Source organism: Thamnophis elegans, chromosome 6, assembly GCF_009769535.1.
Source record: "Thamnophis elegans isolate rThaEle1 chromosome 6, rThaEle1.pri, whole genome shotgun sequence".
Lineage (NCBI taxonomy): Eukaryota > Metazoa > Chordata > Lepidosauria > Squamata > Colubridae > Thamnophis > Thamnophis elegans.
The window spans coordinates 15004756-15019369 of NC_045546.1; the positions used below are offsets into that span (position 1 = coordinate 15004756).

The 14614-nt window shown below is 36.0% G+C and overlaps 1 protein-coding gene across 1 annotated transcript; it reads left to right on the forward strand.

Annotated features, from left to right (window-relative positions):
• Positions 1 to 1043: 1043 nt before the first annotated feature.
• On the forward strand, positions 1044 to 13552 carry LOC116510257 (centrosomal protein of 126 kDa-like; the record flags this gene model as incomplete). The annotated part of the gene is given in 17 exon segments (XM_032219737.1): positions 1044 to 1077; positions 1080 to 1118; positions 1121 to 1186; positions 1189 to 1322; positions 1325 to 1538; positions 1541 to 1738; positions 1741 to 2013; positions 2016 to 2108; positions 2111 to 2610; positions 2613 to 2925; positions 4364 to 4532; positions 7044 to 7135; positions 7138 to 7166; positions 8749 to 8976; positions 9372 to 9609; positions 11049 to 11113; positions 13205 to 13552. Coding segments are annotated over 17 exon segments (2781 nt in total), but the record flags the coding sequence as incomplete, so codon positions are not given.
• Positions 13553 to 14614: the final 1062 nt, after the last annotated feature.

A 14614-nucleotide genomic window follows, 5' to 3' on the forward strand; every position in this document is an offset into this window, starting at 1 on the left:
TTTGTTGCAGTTTATTTTGTTCTCTCTGACTCCTCTGTTTGCCATTCTATAAGCCCAGAAGAATTATAAATACCCAAAACTCTTTTTTTAAACAGTAAAGAATCAATCTATCCTACCATTACTATAAATGAATATAGGTAACACTATAAAAATAATACAGTTTCATTTTTAACTCTCGGTGCAGTGCAGCCTCGCTGTTATTTTTGTACGCTTATGAATGCTTTATATTTGAAAATAACTTTCTTTTCTATTTTTTTTCAAGAAAATCCATGTTCTATAATAAACATTTATGGAACTGTTAGCACCTGCTCAACTTGTTTAATTAGTTCCCTTTTGTAAATAAGAAAGAACAATATAAAAATTCAGATCAGTTGTATAAAATGATATAAACATTCTTAATTTCTGTTTTATGGAGTTTTCTAGCAATAAATATACCCAAATATTCTTGCTGGGTAACATATTTACTAGCTTTGTCTATCACAACCAATTTCATAGATAATATATCTAAAATTATAGCATCAGAATAGAAATATTTTCATGGGTAAATAGATGATATGAAAATGGAAGAACTGTAAGCATGAAATTATAAAGACACATATATGCCAATGCTTAATGTTGAAAATCGTGGCACGTTAAAATTGTGGTACCTAAATATGAAGTTTTCTGGTGTCTAAAGAAATAAGCCGCAAGTTGGCACTCAGTCAGTGAACCCATTTTATTGCCCTGAACTGCTGACCTAAATATTTCTTACTGTTTTTCATGGAATTTCTGAGTGTCTCTGAAACTGTTTGATGGAATTGTGTTAAATTATCTTTGTATTTTATTTATTTTCTTGCACAGGATTTTCATCAAGAAGTAAATGAAATAACCTATTCAGGGAGTGTTTGTAGTGATGACAGCCTTGAGGCTAAAGAACAAAATGGAAGTTGCCCAGCACCCGGGAAAGCCTCATCTTTATCTACTCAAGAGGAGTCTTCCCTCCAGCATCCAGAAGGATCAAAGAGCAAAAGTAAACATTGCTCTGCTGAACACGATGATACTTTTCTAAAAATCAGCATGTGAATAATTGGCTCAGAAATTAAAAACTTCAAATATTCAGACGGCCTCCCCTTTCCGTGATATTTAATTAAATACAATGTTGTCCCATCTGATGAAGTCAGATGCAACCCTGACCTGAAATCATCAGTGCCAACTCATCTGAACAGAGAGAGTCTGAGACAGGTGCTTCTGATGGTAATCTAACTTCTGTACAAAATAAAACAGAAGACAAAAGCGTTCTGTTGATATATCCGTCTTCAAACGTAATTACCACAGGGGATCCTTACCTGCTGACAGCCCTGCAGCCAAATTGCATAAAATATGGCCCGTCCCTAATCCTTCTCCTGCAACTTCAGAACAAGAGAACGTTGAACTTTCTGAAAACAACAGAACTTCATCAACAGAAATTTTCATTCCCAATGTAGATTTGCCTAATCAACAGTGGAATGTCACTTCCTATTTCAGCAACAGCTTCTTACTTAATTGCATGCAGAAGGGGAAGATATTCATGCAGCAAGGTGTACTGAAGATACAGATTGTGTAGCTGAAGGTAAAGGTGAAAAGCATTCTGAGCATGTTAACGTTGAAGCATCTACATGTGAAGAGCCTTCTAAAAGCAGCACTGATCAGCACAAAGACTGTGAAGAAGGGAAAGAGGCGGAAATTATTATACCTGTGCCCCAAGGAGAGGTAGCAACCAATTATCTGACCCTGAGCAGCAGAACAATAGCAATATGTGTGAGAGAAAAGTGATGAAACTGCCAAAAAGCATTTTAAAAAAGGAATCTAAATACGAACTTGGCTGTTTCAAAGCAATGGTGGTAAACAGAGGTATCAAATTTGGACATCCGCAGCCTGTGTCTTCTGTTAGAGACAGTGTTGAATTGGCAAAAATAAAAGGGAAAGATGGAGAAGTTCAAAGGAATTGTAAAAAGCTTAGGTGGTTTGATGAAATTAACAGAGTAGTGGAAATTAATGAAAAATTCCAGAGTCCTGTGTTAGTGATATAGCTCAGGCACAACCCCAAGCACCTGGGTTTCAAATTAAAACCACTTCTTCTAAAACTAATCTAGAAGTATTCCCTCCTGTTTGCTCAATTCTGTTTTTTCCGGAAAATATTCAGAGAATTCTCAAATATCTGCCAAACTTGCTAATGTTGGAAACTCAGAAAGAGATAATGCAATACACAATGTCTTGGTGCCCAAAGGATATCATATTGCTAAACAAGCATGGATGGCACCAAGAAGTGAAGAAATGATACCTTTTATTTATAATTGTGAGCCTAAAAATCCAAAAACTAATCCACGGAAAGGTAGAATGAAAATGATCAAAAGACCAAAATCTGCTAAAGTCCCATCATCAACCATAATAACTAAAAATCGGAAGAGTGCCATCCGACCACAGTCTGCTAATGAAGCTACTAAGATTGTAAGAGCTCCAGGCAAAATCATAATACCCCACCCTCCATGTAAGCCTATACAAAGCAAAAAGCCAGATGAAAATCCTACAGATGCCTTATGTCAGACATCGAATGTGTGTAAGCCTTCCACGGATGCCGAAAATAGTCAGAGTGACAGAATCTTTTGCCTGAATGTCAAACCTTGGCAAGAGGTTATACAGATGACCCTTCAACTTCAGGTAGTGCTTACCATTCTCAAATAACCATGATCAGACCTTCTTACAGTATATACACCTATGAGCCTTTGACAAAGTCAAAGTGCATTATAAATTCAATTCCACCAGTTGTCCACTACAGCAATATTTCAAGGAGAAGTCCCATGTTCTCAGAAAATGGATTATGTCCGGATCGTATACCAACTGATGAAGAAATCACAATTTTGTGGCAAGGAGTACATCGTGCATTGGTTCAAAGGGATGGTGCTGCTGGTAAGATGCATCTCATTTTTTTTTAAACATAAGAATCATTTACATTTCTGATTTTAAAAAATGGGCACAGAATCTCTTCATGGAGAATGAATAATTAAGGGTCATAGATATACCAAAAGAGACTAATTTAATTCCAATTCAAAGTAAGCGGTCCTTTTCCTGTTTCTATACTTACTCTACCCATTGTAGGTTACTGTCTAGCATTCTCCTCAGCATGGATACATTTTCCCCTTTGAGTATTAAGACAAACGTGGGGTGTGGAGAGGACTTTCCCTTCAAGCCTAAGCTCTGTTCTGTGGATCGGCAACGGGTGCGGCATGCTTACCATATTATAGTAGCAAAAATAGAATCCAGCAAAGCCCACTTATATTTTTTTAAAAAAAGTTAATATCTCAAGTTAAAATAAAATAACAGAGGATATATCAGCTAATAATATAATGGCTATGTTTTTTAGTAACTGTAGCTTCTAATTTTTTTTATCATAGCATGGTAATACCAAACACTGAATGCAAATAGTCCTTGAAATTATGGAATTATAGAAGAATGGAGGCTGCCCATGATGATCATGACAGCATAAAAAGGGACACCCACATGACTGATCTGATTTTATGACTATTTTGCAGCAATTGTTAAGTGAATGCCAAGGTTATTAAGTGAATCCTTTGTTTGGCGGCTGCCATTTTTGCTGAAAATAGGCATTAAATGTCAGTTTTCGGCAATGTAAATCACAGTCATGTAATAGCAGGATTGGAGGAGATGACTGTGCTGAGCTTGGGGGGGGGGGTTCAAATTCATCATCAGTCATCAGCCCCACGTGCCTACAAGAGATCTAAGTCCAGCCCACCTGGAACGCCTTCTTAATTCCCGCTCATTTCCCTTGGCTGTTAGTAGCTCAGATTTTTGTAGAGAGCTTAAGCTTACAATAAATCTTTACAAGTGCCAGAATCTCCTGATTTCCCTGGCACTTGACAGGGATGCTGCAAATGGCTATAAAAGCAGGCCAGTTGTTGAGTGTCTGAAAAACAGGTGTGTGATTGCAAAAATCAATGATCAGTTGTAACTTGGGAACCAGGTTGTAAGTACCTTTGGGGCAGTTTGTCTTAACTTTGGTCATTAAGCGACTGTTGTAAATCAAGGATTACCTACAACTATAATCAGAGGATCTTTCTCTAATATCTATATCTTTATTGTCATAGATAAAACTGTTAGTCTTAAAGCAATTATTGTTAATATTATTAATACTATGAGTAGTGATATTAATAATGGCATTAATAGTTCTCTCTCCTTCACAGGAAACAGGTACCAGTACCAATATGCTTGTTTATTTTTAATAAATTAAAATGTCATATTCCTGGTTTAAGAATAATAATTCTATATTCTCAAGCTGAATTAGGCTGATGTAATTGGATTATTTTCTGGTTTCTTTTATTACTTTCAGGTGATTCACAGCATTATGCTTCCTTATGCAATAATTCAAATAATGGTGACTTGCAGCACGCTAGATCTAATGTGTCTCACATCACTATAGATGGTGGCCATCTGATGAGCAATATGAAATCAGGTGTTAGGGTGAATCCTATTATGTCTTCCCAACCAAGTGGTAAGATGTTTGTTGCCAGGTTTTTATGTTGAAAGAATGCCAAAAGATACACTAAGTGCATGTCTTCCAGTCAGTGAGCTCTTTATGCAATTCAGTAAATAAAAACCTTCTTTTAATTAGTGTAATATCTCAAAATCTGCCAATTTTATCAGCGTAAGTTATTTTTTAGTGTGTGAAAAGCTTATGGAAATGTATATTAGGAATAGGTATTTATATTGGAGGAAATGTCAGTGGTACTTTTATTCAATAATTCTTTCTTCCTTTACTTGTATATTACTTGGGATTGTTTCTGTTTCTCTTTTCCAGAACATTCAGACTAAAAATGCTGATCAAGTTTTTAAAAACCTATACCAGAAATGAACTGATTATGATTAACAATTTTCTTTAGCTTTCAACTCTGCTAATTGTTGATGTTTAGAACCTGCCACTACTGATAAACCAGAGTGCTGGTTGATTGGTTGGTTAATCTAACAAAAGCGTTCAACCCTATTGGTTGATAACCATGCCTTAACCATTCTCATAACTTTCAGTTTAGGCATATAATTCATTGGATGAACCCATATTTTGGAGGAAACAGCAGATTCTATTTTCAATTTCTTGTGATAAAAACTTATGTTCTAGTAAGACTAAGAAAAGCCCTGCTATACACTTTGGAAAAATTATGCCTCCTTCAAAGTTAAACAAAAATCAATGATTGAATCGTATTTCATTTTTTAGAAGGAAGGTGCATCTGTTGAGAAAACGAGCACTGGTTTTTAATCTTTTTTCTCTCAGTGTTCTACTAATTTTTGTTTTTCCTTATACTCTTGTTGCAAACTTGACATACAAAGAAAGTGTGTGTGTGTGTGTGTGTGTGTGTGTGTGTGTGTATGTGTGTGTGTGTATATATATATATATATATATATATATATATATATATATATATATAATATATATATATATAATATATATATATATATATATCATTAGGAAATCTAGCATTACCAAAATAATTTAAAGATTAAAGAGATTATGCATTCTATGCATTACTTTCCCCACTTAATCTAGCTGATCATTGGTTTAATTTGGGTTTATGTATAATTTGTCTGGTGTGTGTGTATGTGTATGTGTGTGTATGTATGTACATATAGATATAGTTATAGATATAGATACACAATATTTCCAAAAGTATTCGCTCACCCATCCAAATAATCAGAATCAGGTGTTCCAATCACTTCCATGGCCCCAGGTGTATAAAATCAAGTACCTAGGCATGCAGACTGTTTTTACAAACATTTGGGAAAGAATGGGTTGCTCTCAGGAGCTCAGTGAATTCCAGCATGGAGCTGTGATAGGATGCCACCTGTGCAACAAATCCAGTCGTGACATTTTCTCGCTCCTAAATATTCCACAGTCAACTGTCAGCTGTATTCTAAGAACATGGAAGTGTTTGGGAATGGCAGCAACTCAGCCACGAAGTGGTAGACCACGTAAACTGACGGAGCAGGGTCAGTGGATGCTGAGGCGCATAGTGCGAAGAGGTCACCAACTTTCTGCAGTCAATCACTACAGACCTCCAAATGTCATGTGACCTTCGATTAGCTCCAGAACAGTGTGCAGAGAGTTTCATGGAATGGGTTTCCATGGCTGAGCAGTTGCTTCCAAGCCATACATCACCAAGTACAATGCAAAGCGTCGGATGCAGTGGTGTAAAGCACACCGCCATTGGATTCTAGAGCAGTGAAGACGCGTTCTCTGGATTGACGAATCACGATTCTCCATTTGGCAATCTGATGGATGAGTCTGGGTTTGGCGGGTGCCAAGAGAACGGTACCTGTCTGACTGCATTGTGCCAAGTGTAAAGTTTGGTGGAGGGGGGATTATGGTGTGGGGTTGTTTTCCAGGAGCTGGGCTTGGCCCCTTAGTTCCAGTGAAAGGAACTCTGAATGCTTCAGCATACCAAGACATTTTGGACAATTCCATGCTCCCAACTTTGTGGGAACAGTTTGGAGCTGGCCCCTTCCTCTTCCAACATGACTGTGCATCAGTGCACAAAGCAAGGTCCATAAAGACATGGATGACAGAGTCTGGTGTGGATGAGCTTGACTGGCCTGCACAGAGTTTTGACCTCAACCGGGATAAATTCAAGCGGAGACTGAGAGCCAGGCCTTCTCGTCCAACATCAGTGTGTGACCCACAAATATGCTTCTGGAAGAATTGCCACAAATTCCCATAAACACACTCCTAAACCTTATGGACAGCCTTCCCAGAAGAGTTGAAGCTGTTATAGCTGCAAAGGGTGGACCCATGTCATATTGAACCCTATGGATTAGGAATGGGATATCACAGTAAGTTCATATGCGAGTAAAAGCAGGTGAGCAAATACTTTTGGCAATATAGTGTATATAAATATATATAGATATATGTATAGAAGTTTTCAAAATAGCTTATAACAAAAACATACAGTTAAAAATAGCTTGATAAGACAAATTTAAGATAATCAGTTCTATTTTTTGTGAGGCTTTTGCATTACTTTCAGCCCATTTTGCTTTTGCAAGACGAAACAAATTAATGAAAACAATGAAAATAAACGCAAGGCTCTTTTAGAACAGAGGAGACAAATGTCAGCCTCTTCGGCAAGGAATCTACTGGTGTTGGACAGGTAGGTCTAATAAATTATTGGGTCAAAATATCAAAAATAGCTTTCGGCCAAAACATCACATTAAAAAATCCCATAAGTAAATACAAAATATTTGGAAAAGAATCCAGAGAAAATAGATGTAAAGCAAACTGGATCTAACAATAATAGCAAGTTATGACATTTATATATATTTTATTTGTACAAGCATTAAAAAACATTGCCGTTGTTTTTATCAATAGTAACACCATCAGTACACTGCCTTTTTTAACCAACATTATTTGTTTTTACCTAATGGTACATATTTTACATGTAATCACTACAGAGAGTAAACTGTTTCATGTAAATTTTACATTAAATTTCGATTACGTTTATATACATTTTATGCAAACAGACTTGCAATTCATTTTGATTACATTTTTAAAAACAGCTTGATAATTTTTTTACATAGAATATATCACAAGCCCCAATGCAAGTGCATTCTCAGTGTATGTTCGAGCCAGTCCGAGTCGCAAGTGGTGTCAATAATTCTGATGAAGGTAATGCAGCATATTTCAATCTGATATGGGATCTAAATAATTAGATCATCATTGATTCCTGTAGGTGTCATTCTCGATCTTTATTAATTGTCAGGGTTTTGACCAATGCTTAAATAAAACCAGGAGCCTCAAGCCATTGTGCAAGAAAAATCCACTTGTTTATTAGGAGAGCCATATCGGCACAACCTAGATGAAGCCAGCTCTGACTTCACCCAGCTCACGCCTTGCCTCTGATCCTGTTGCCCCCTCCCCCCAGGGTGTGTCATCAGTCACATTCCCCAGTGAAGCAATTTCACATGTTTTAGAAGTCACTTCCTTCCGACTGTTGCAGGTCTCCATGGAAATGGCCTTGACTTTGGCTGGCTAGGATGTGTTTTGTTTTGACTGAGGTGTGAATTCCTCAGTGCAGCTGCAAGGTGCGATTTCCCATCCCTCTGCCTATGGCAACTCAGGAGCAGGTCAGGAAAGCTCGCCAATTGACATTAATACTGATTGGGACTGGCCTCGGAGGACGAAGGTGAACCAACACAAAACTGTGCCACCTACCCCCAACTCCCAAAGTCAGCCTAAAACGATATTATGGTCAATGGTACTGAAAACTGCTGAGAGTTCAAGAAGAGCAAAGATGGATGCACAACTTCCATCAGACTCCCACCATAAATTGTATATAAGGACGACCAGTACTATTTCTGTCCCATATCCTGACCTGAGACCTGACTGAAAAGGGCCCAGATAATCCATTTCCTCCAGGATCCCACCAGGGAAGGTGGGAGAACTAGACAAAATGTGTTCAGAATAATGGGATCCAGTGATGCTTCTTAAGTCAGGGCACACTAGCGTCTTGTTAAAAAGAGCTGGAAACACCACTTCTAACAAGGATGAATTTACTATTGCTGGGTTCCATCCGAGAACTTCCTGGTTGGCCTTAACCAGCCAGGAGAGGCATAAATCTAATTCATCGGTGGTAGTGTTTGCATTCCATAGGACCCAATCCACTTCTTCGTGTCCAGCTGAATGAAGCCATTCCCAGATAACTGAGTAAATCCATCCCCTGGGCATTTCCACAGGACTTGCACCACGCTTGCAGTCAACTAGAAGCGAAGCCGAACAATTTTATCCTCCCGATGCCCAGAGAATTTCTCCACACAGCCTTGCAAGTGAATCTCCTGGCCACCATTTCCAAGGATAAGAGCAGAGAAGTTTTGACCCTTTGCTGCGTTTACTGCTACGAGTTTAATCTTAATAGCAGCTTTAACTCGTGTTTGGTCAAATCCGTTTTTGTTCTTCCCAATTGTGTACTGAGAATGTCTTGTATTGATAAATTAAAATAAACATTACACTGGAATTCTGAAAAGATGAAGGTATGCATTTGATGTACACTGACTCAGATATATAGATATGCTACTGTCAAACAAACAGAAACAGCCCTGAACTGAGATGATTTAAACAGTCAATATGATGTGCTTTGAGGGGAGAAAAACTATTCATTGTCTATTTATGTTTCATGCATTCTGTTTCAGCAGCCCTCCAATATGATACTAATAGTGCCACAATGGAACTTTTCTTAGCTGTGTATAAGCAGTTGTTTAAAAACCTATTGCAATAGTTTCAAAACTTTGAAAGGTACATTAAAAAAAAACATTAAATGCAATTGCCAACCCAGATATTTCTAATGCACCTTTCTTAAAAGCTTTTCACAGTATATATTTTTGTTCTAAAATTCAGATGGTACTACCCAGTACTAATACCAGAAAACCTTGTGAATTTGTCAGCTGCAGAAGGTGAAATTTTGACTGGTTTGGATACACCGCAACCATATAGGCAGATTGCAGTGCGAAATAGACCACCACGACAAGGAATGAGCGCTCTGTCATTTGAAGAGCACAAAGTTCTTCAGTCCCTTGACCGCATCAACCACCGGCTACAGAGTAGGTATTCTGAAAATTATGCACTCAATGACACCAAGGTGATTTGACAAGTCACGTAAAAGTAAACAAGTATGATTCTCTCTCTTTTTTTTTTTTTTTTTGCCTTATGTTCATTGCCAAGCAGGAATTTCAGGTCCAAAAGTCACTCTTGATGTGAAACGCAGGTAGGATGTTTCACTTGAGTAATTAAAATTAGTCATAACATATTACTTTGAGTAGGTTTTTTTAAAAAACTGTGACGCCAAAGGAGCAGTCTCTTAAGTCAGTGGAATTGAATGACTGCTAAGATGTACTATTTTCCTCCCTTGGAAAATTAAAATCTGTAGTACTATTTGCTCAGGTATTATTACGATAATATATTAGCATTTTAAGGCAAAACATACTTTTCTCCTATTTTAGAAATTTACCACCAATCAGTATAATACTCTTTGGGGATCAGCTGATAGCCCTGTGTGCTCCACAAATATTGTTTAGGAGATCTGAAATTAAGCAGAAAATATTAATGGAGAGGAAAAGAGGAAGAAAATTTTTAAAAATGAATAAGCCATTGCCATTTTTCCTTAAACCCATTTCTATCGAGTTATCTCATTATATATTTGGAAGACAGAAATAAATACATGTTTTGATCTGCAACTGATCTGTAGTAATCCTGTTCAAACAAGAGGACGGGAGAACCAAAATGTAATAAATGTATGATTTCATTAACATGTAGATTTTATTAAATATAAATACAATTAAATCTGATTAATATTATTTATCCCCTCCATTTAGCAATTCTTCCCTTCTATAACATTTTTAATTGTAATTTGATGGTAGCGTTGAAGTCTTAAAGGTTTATCAGGCTATTTACCACGACAGTAGAATATTCAGCCCTATAAAGAAGAAGATGATGATGATATGGAGCTTCAGTTCTAAGTCATGTGAAGGATGATAGATTAGTGGAAGCTGATTATAAATCAGTATCACCTAAAAGTTGAAAAATAAAAATATACAATTATGTTGGTTGTTAGATCTGCATTGTATCAGCAGGTGGCGGTACTCGACAACCTCGTCAAGGCTCAGCAGTTCAGCAGGCCCTGGACTGAGTATTACTGGGATGGGAGACTTCCAGGAGTGCAGGCTAGAATGGGAAGCCCAGAAATGGGTAATGTCAGTCCATTTTCATATGGCTGTCAAGAAGGCTGCACAAGCAAGTGTGACTCTAAAGAGATTTAATAAGTTATTAAATAACGATTGATAAACAAACATTCTCCTTAATTAAAATTTAGTTATTTCAAAATTAAAATGAAGTTTGATTCCAAAATAAAATGCTTTACACACATGCACCAATTTAAATACAATACTCTAGATCACATAATATTCAAGGGAAAGACTATACAGGCCACAAGTTGTTTCTTACCATACAATTGAAGTTTTGTAATTATTTTATACTCTCTTAGATGTTCATGAAACAATTAACAAAAACCCATCTTCTACAAGTGTTTTGCAGACTATTTCCCCTTTGGTAAGCATATTCGTTTAACGTAACATTAACTAACATTATAATATTATAAGCTAACTTATATTAAAACTTAAGAGTTTCCAGATACATAAAGCTTGCCACTGTTAGAATGAGAATGACAGATTTGGAATTTTGTTCTCAATCTAATCCACCACAATTTATTTCCTCTATTGCCTAGTCATATTTATAACAGCAAGTGTGATGCTGAAAAGGAATTGATGACTGCAGCTACGTGAGAGCCTCAAATCTTATTTATTAAGTGGGAGTTCCATACATACCAAATACGTGCTCCTGTATTATTGCTTTTTGTCCATTTCTTTCACTGACCCTTAACTCCCTAAGTTTTTAATATTCAGATTCCAGTTAAAAGGAACAGTAGAGAAGAAACCGGTTGTACTCATGAAGTATGTGTGTTCCATGTGCTATGTGTCTACTTCTAGAGTCACTTTATATGGAGAGGAATTAGGCTATAAAAGAGAAAAAACAACAGTCCTTATGAAATTAGGCTGTCTATACACACTGTCTGGGGGAGAGAGGGGTAATTACTATTTCAAGCCAGAGACCAGTACAAAGTACATAATTTATTACTCTAAAGTAAGGGAAGTGTAATACAAACAGAACTTTAATGGGAAGATCAGCAATTTAGCCAGCAATTGAAATAAGGTCTGCATAGAAGGAAGGAAGAGGGGGAGAATGAAATTGCTTCCTAATAAGAAAAAAAAACCCTATATTTTTATAGTTTACTTCCATTATATGAGGGAAGGGAAAAACAAGAGTGAGAAAATCAGAAGAGCAAATCACAAATATTACCTGCTCTAATATGGACGCTGGTAGATTTTCAGTCAACTTCCTGCTTGGGAATAGAAGGTCAAATTTGAGAGCAGGCAGTCTGGATCCTTCTTGAGTTATTTGCAATAAAAGAGAGAACACTTGAGCCTTGCAGGTTTATTCATGCGATATCAGCATTTCAGCCGAAATACTCTAAGGGAGAACATATATTTTGCCAAACTATATATTACTGGAGCCCTAACTAAATACAACATTAAATAGTAAAGATGTGGGTGACAGCTAAGGGGGGAAAGTGGGGGAGAAAGTTGAAGAAAAACTGAATCAGACCTCTATTTTAGAATTCCCTTTAAACATCGTTTCCCCTAAATTAAAGAATAGAGATAGCCATAAACAATTAGAAAGGTTGGCCCATAGGTTTACTTAATGTACCTTATCTAGAAAAAAATTCTACCCTATTAAAATGGACTAACATCCAAGTAAAATTATCATCTGGGAATAGAGAATAAGAAAGAATAAAACTATATTGATATTATAATAAGGCAAATTTCAGTCTTTATATTACAAATAGATATTCAACATTTCAAATAAATTAATATTGAACTTGCAGCTGAACTGCAGATTTCCTATATTTTCTTTATTTCCATGCAAATATTAGTAGGTAGTTTGCTTTATTAAATGGGACTCAGTGGCTAAGACGCTGAGCTTGTCGATCAGAAAGGTTGGCAGTTCAGCGGTTTGAATCCCTAGCGCCGTATAACGAAGTGAGCTCCTGTTACTTGTCCCAGCTTCTGCCAACCTAGCAGTTCAAAAGCATGTAAAAATGCAAATAGAAAAATAGGGACCACCTTTGGTGGGAAGGTAACAGCATTCTGTGCGCCTTTGGCATTGAGTCATGCTGGCCACATGACCACAGAGATGTCTTCGGACAGTGCTGGCTTTTTGGCTGAAATGGAGAGGAGCACCACCCTTAGAGTTGGAAACGAAAAGCATACATGTGCGAGGGGAACCTTTACCTTTTAGCTTTATTAATTTGGGTTATAATCTGTTTATTTATTTGGAATAAATTCAACATGACTCAAACATATATAAAATTATATGATACATCACTTTCCAATTTCTGTTCATCATTATTTTTCCCTAGGATTGTCTTTTGCTGGCTTTGGTTTATTTTATTTTTTCTACTACCATACTAGCAAATATGTTATCCATGTTAACTTGGATTTAAACTCATATTTGCAAATGGCTTATACAATTCTGTGGGTGTTTTAATGTATATTTTTTAATGTTTGCTTTTTATTCTTACAGGTCACATCTCCCTCATATATGGATATAATGCCTCACATGCAAAGGTATAGGAGCATATTGGATGCCACCCATAGCTTAAAGCAAAGAAGATACTGACTTGGCCCTAATAAAGTTTGCTGAACTGAGATTTATATAATATATTCTCAGTTGCTATATTTGTAACATAATTATTTGCAACGTGCCTTAAATGCTATTTTTTCTAAAAAAAATCTTCAAAATAAAGATGTAACACAAGTATTGACTGCTTGTTACCTAGTTTACATTTAGGGCAAAATTATTTTACATATGCACTTTACTGTAAAATGTATTGTATTTTTTTAAGAATGGAAATACCTCAATTTTAAATGAGTGGCAGTTTGTAAATTTACTGTAAATTTTAATTAAAAGAAAAAGAAATTATTTTGCTACTGATTAAAATTATGTATGAGTTCATCTCCTAACTTTATGGTTTTCATTAAACTCTAATAAATGTCTGCTACATTTTCAAAACACGTGTTGTAGAAAATGAAACTTATCATCTAAAAATACTCATCAATTTAATAATTTCTTTCCCATTTGACTGCTCCAGTTCTAACTACAGAAGTGATGATAGTCAGAACAATAGTGATAACACTTTAAAAACTCAGTGTAGTACTATACCAGTAGCTAGCTCAATTCTTTGAACATATCTTTAAATTGAAATTATGTGGAAACATACCATAATCTCATTTTTTGCAACACAGGGATATTTCAAAAATTGACAAGACATCTGTGAAATCCATCTTTGGCATAAAAAATATGATTCCACTTAATACTTACATCTTTAACAATAGTTTCCCCCAAAGTTGTAGCAACATATAATAAGTTGAAGCCAAATTGTTTTTTAAATATTCTTTGGGGAGTTCAATAAACAGAAATGAAATGTTGTAGGGTTTCCTGCCTAAGCAGGGGGTTGGACTAGAAGACCTTCAAGGTCCCTTCCAACTCTGTTATTCTATTCTAAATAAGTTTTTTTGCTGAATATAGTTAATATTTTAGTCATTGTTCAAGATTTAAGAGTTCCCTTCCATGTGCTTTCTTGATATAGTATTGTATCATAATATTTCAAGTATTATATTGAAAACTGCTGCCCACAAAATGAAAACTTAGTAATCTTTTCAATCTTTATGAAATATTCAGGATTAAAGATCAGCTAATGTATATGGAATGAAATATGCCATCATGCTCACAAATGATTTTGGATTTATCCTTGGAGTATTCTTCATGGAAATCCAGCCATAATTTGAGCTCTTACGGGTTAAACTCCAAGATTAGTTCAAGTGATTGGAGTAGAGTCAGCTACTGAGGGAAAGGAAACTTTCCAATTATTTTTTTTAACTATATTTCAAAATTTAATAAACATATATTGAGGAGGGGTTCAAAAATCAATCT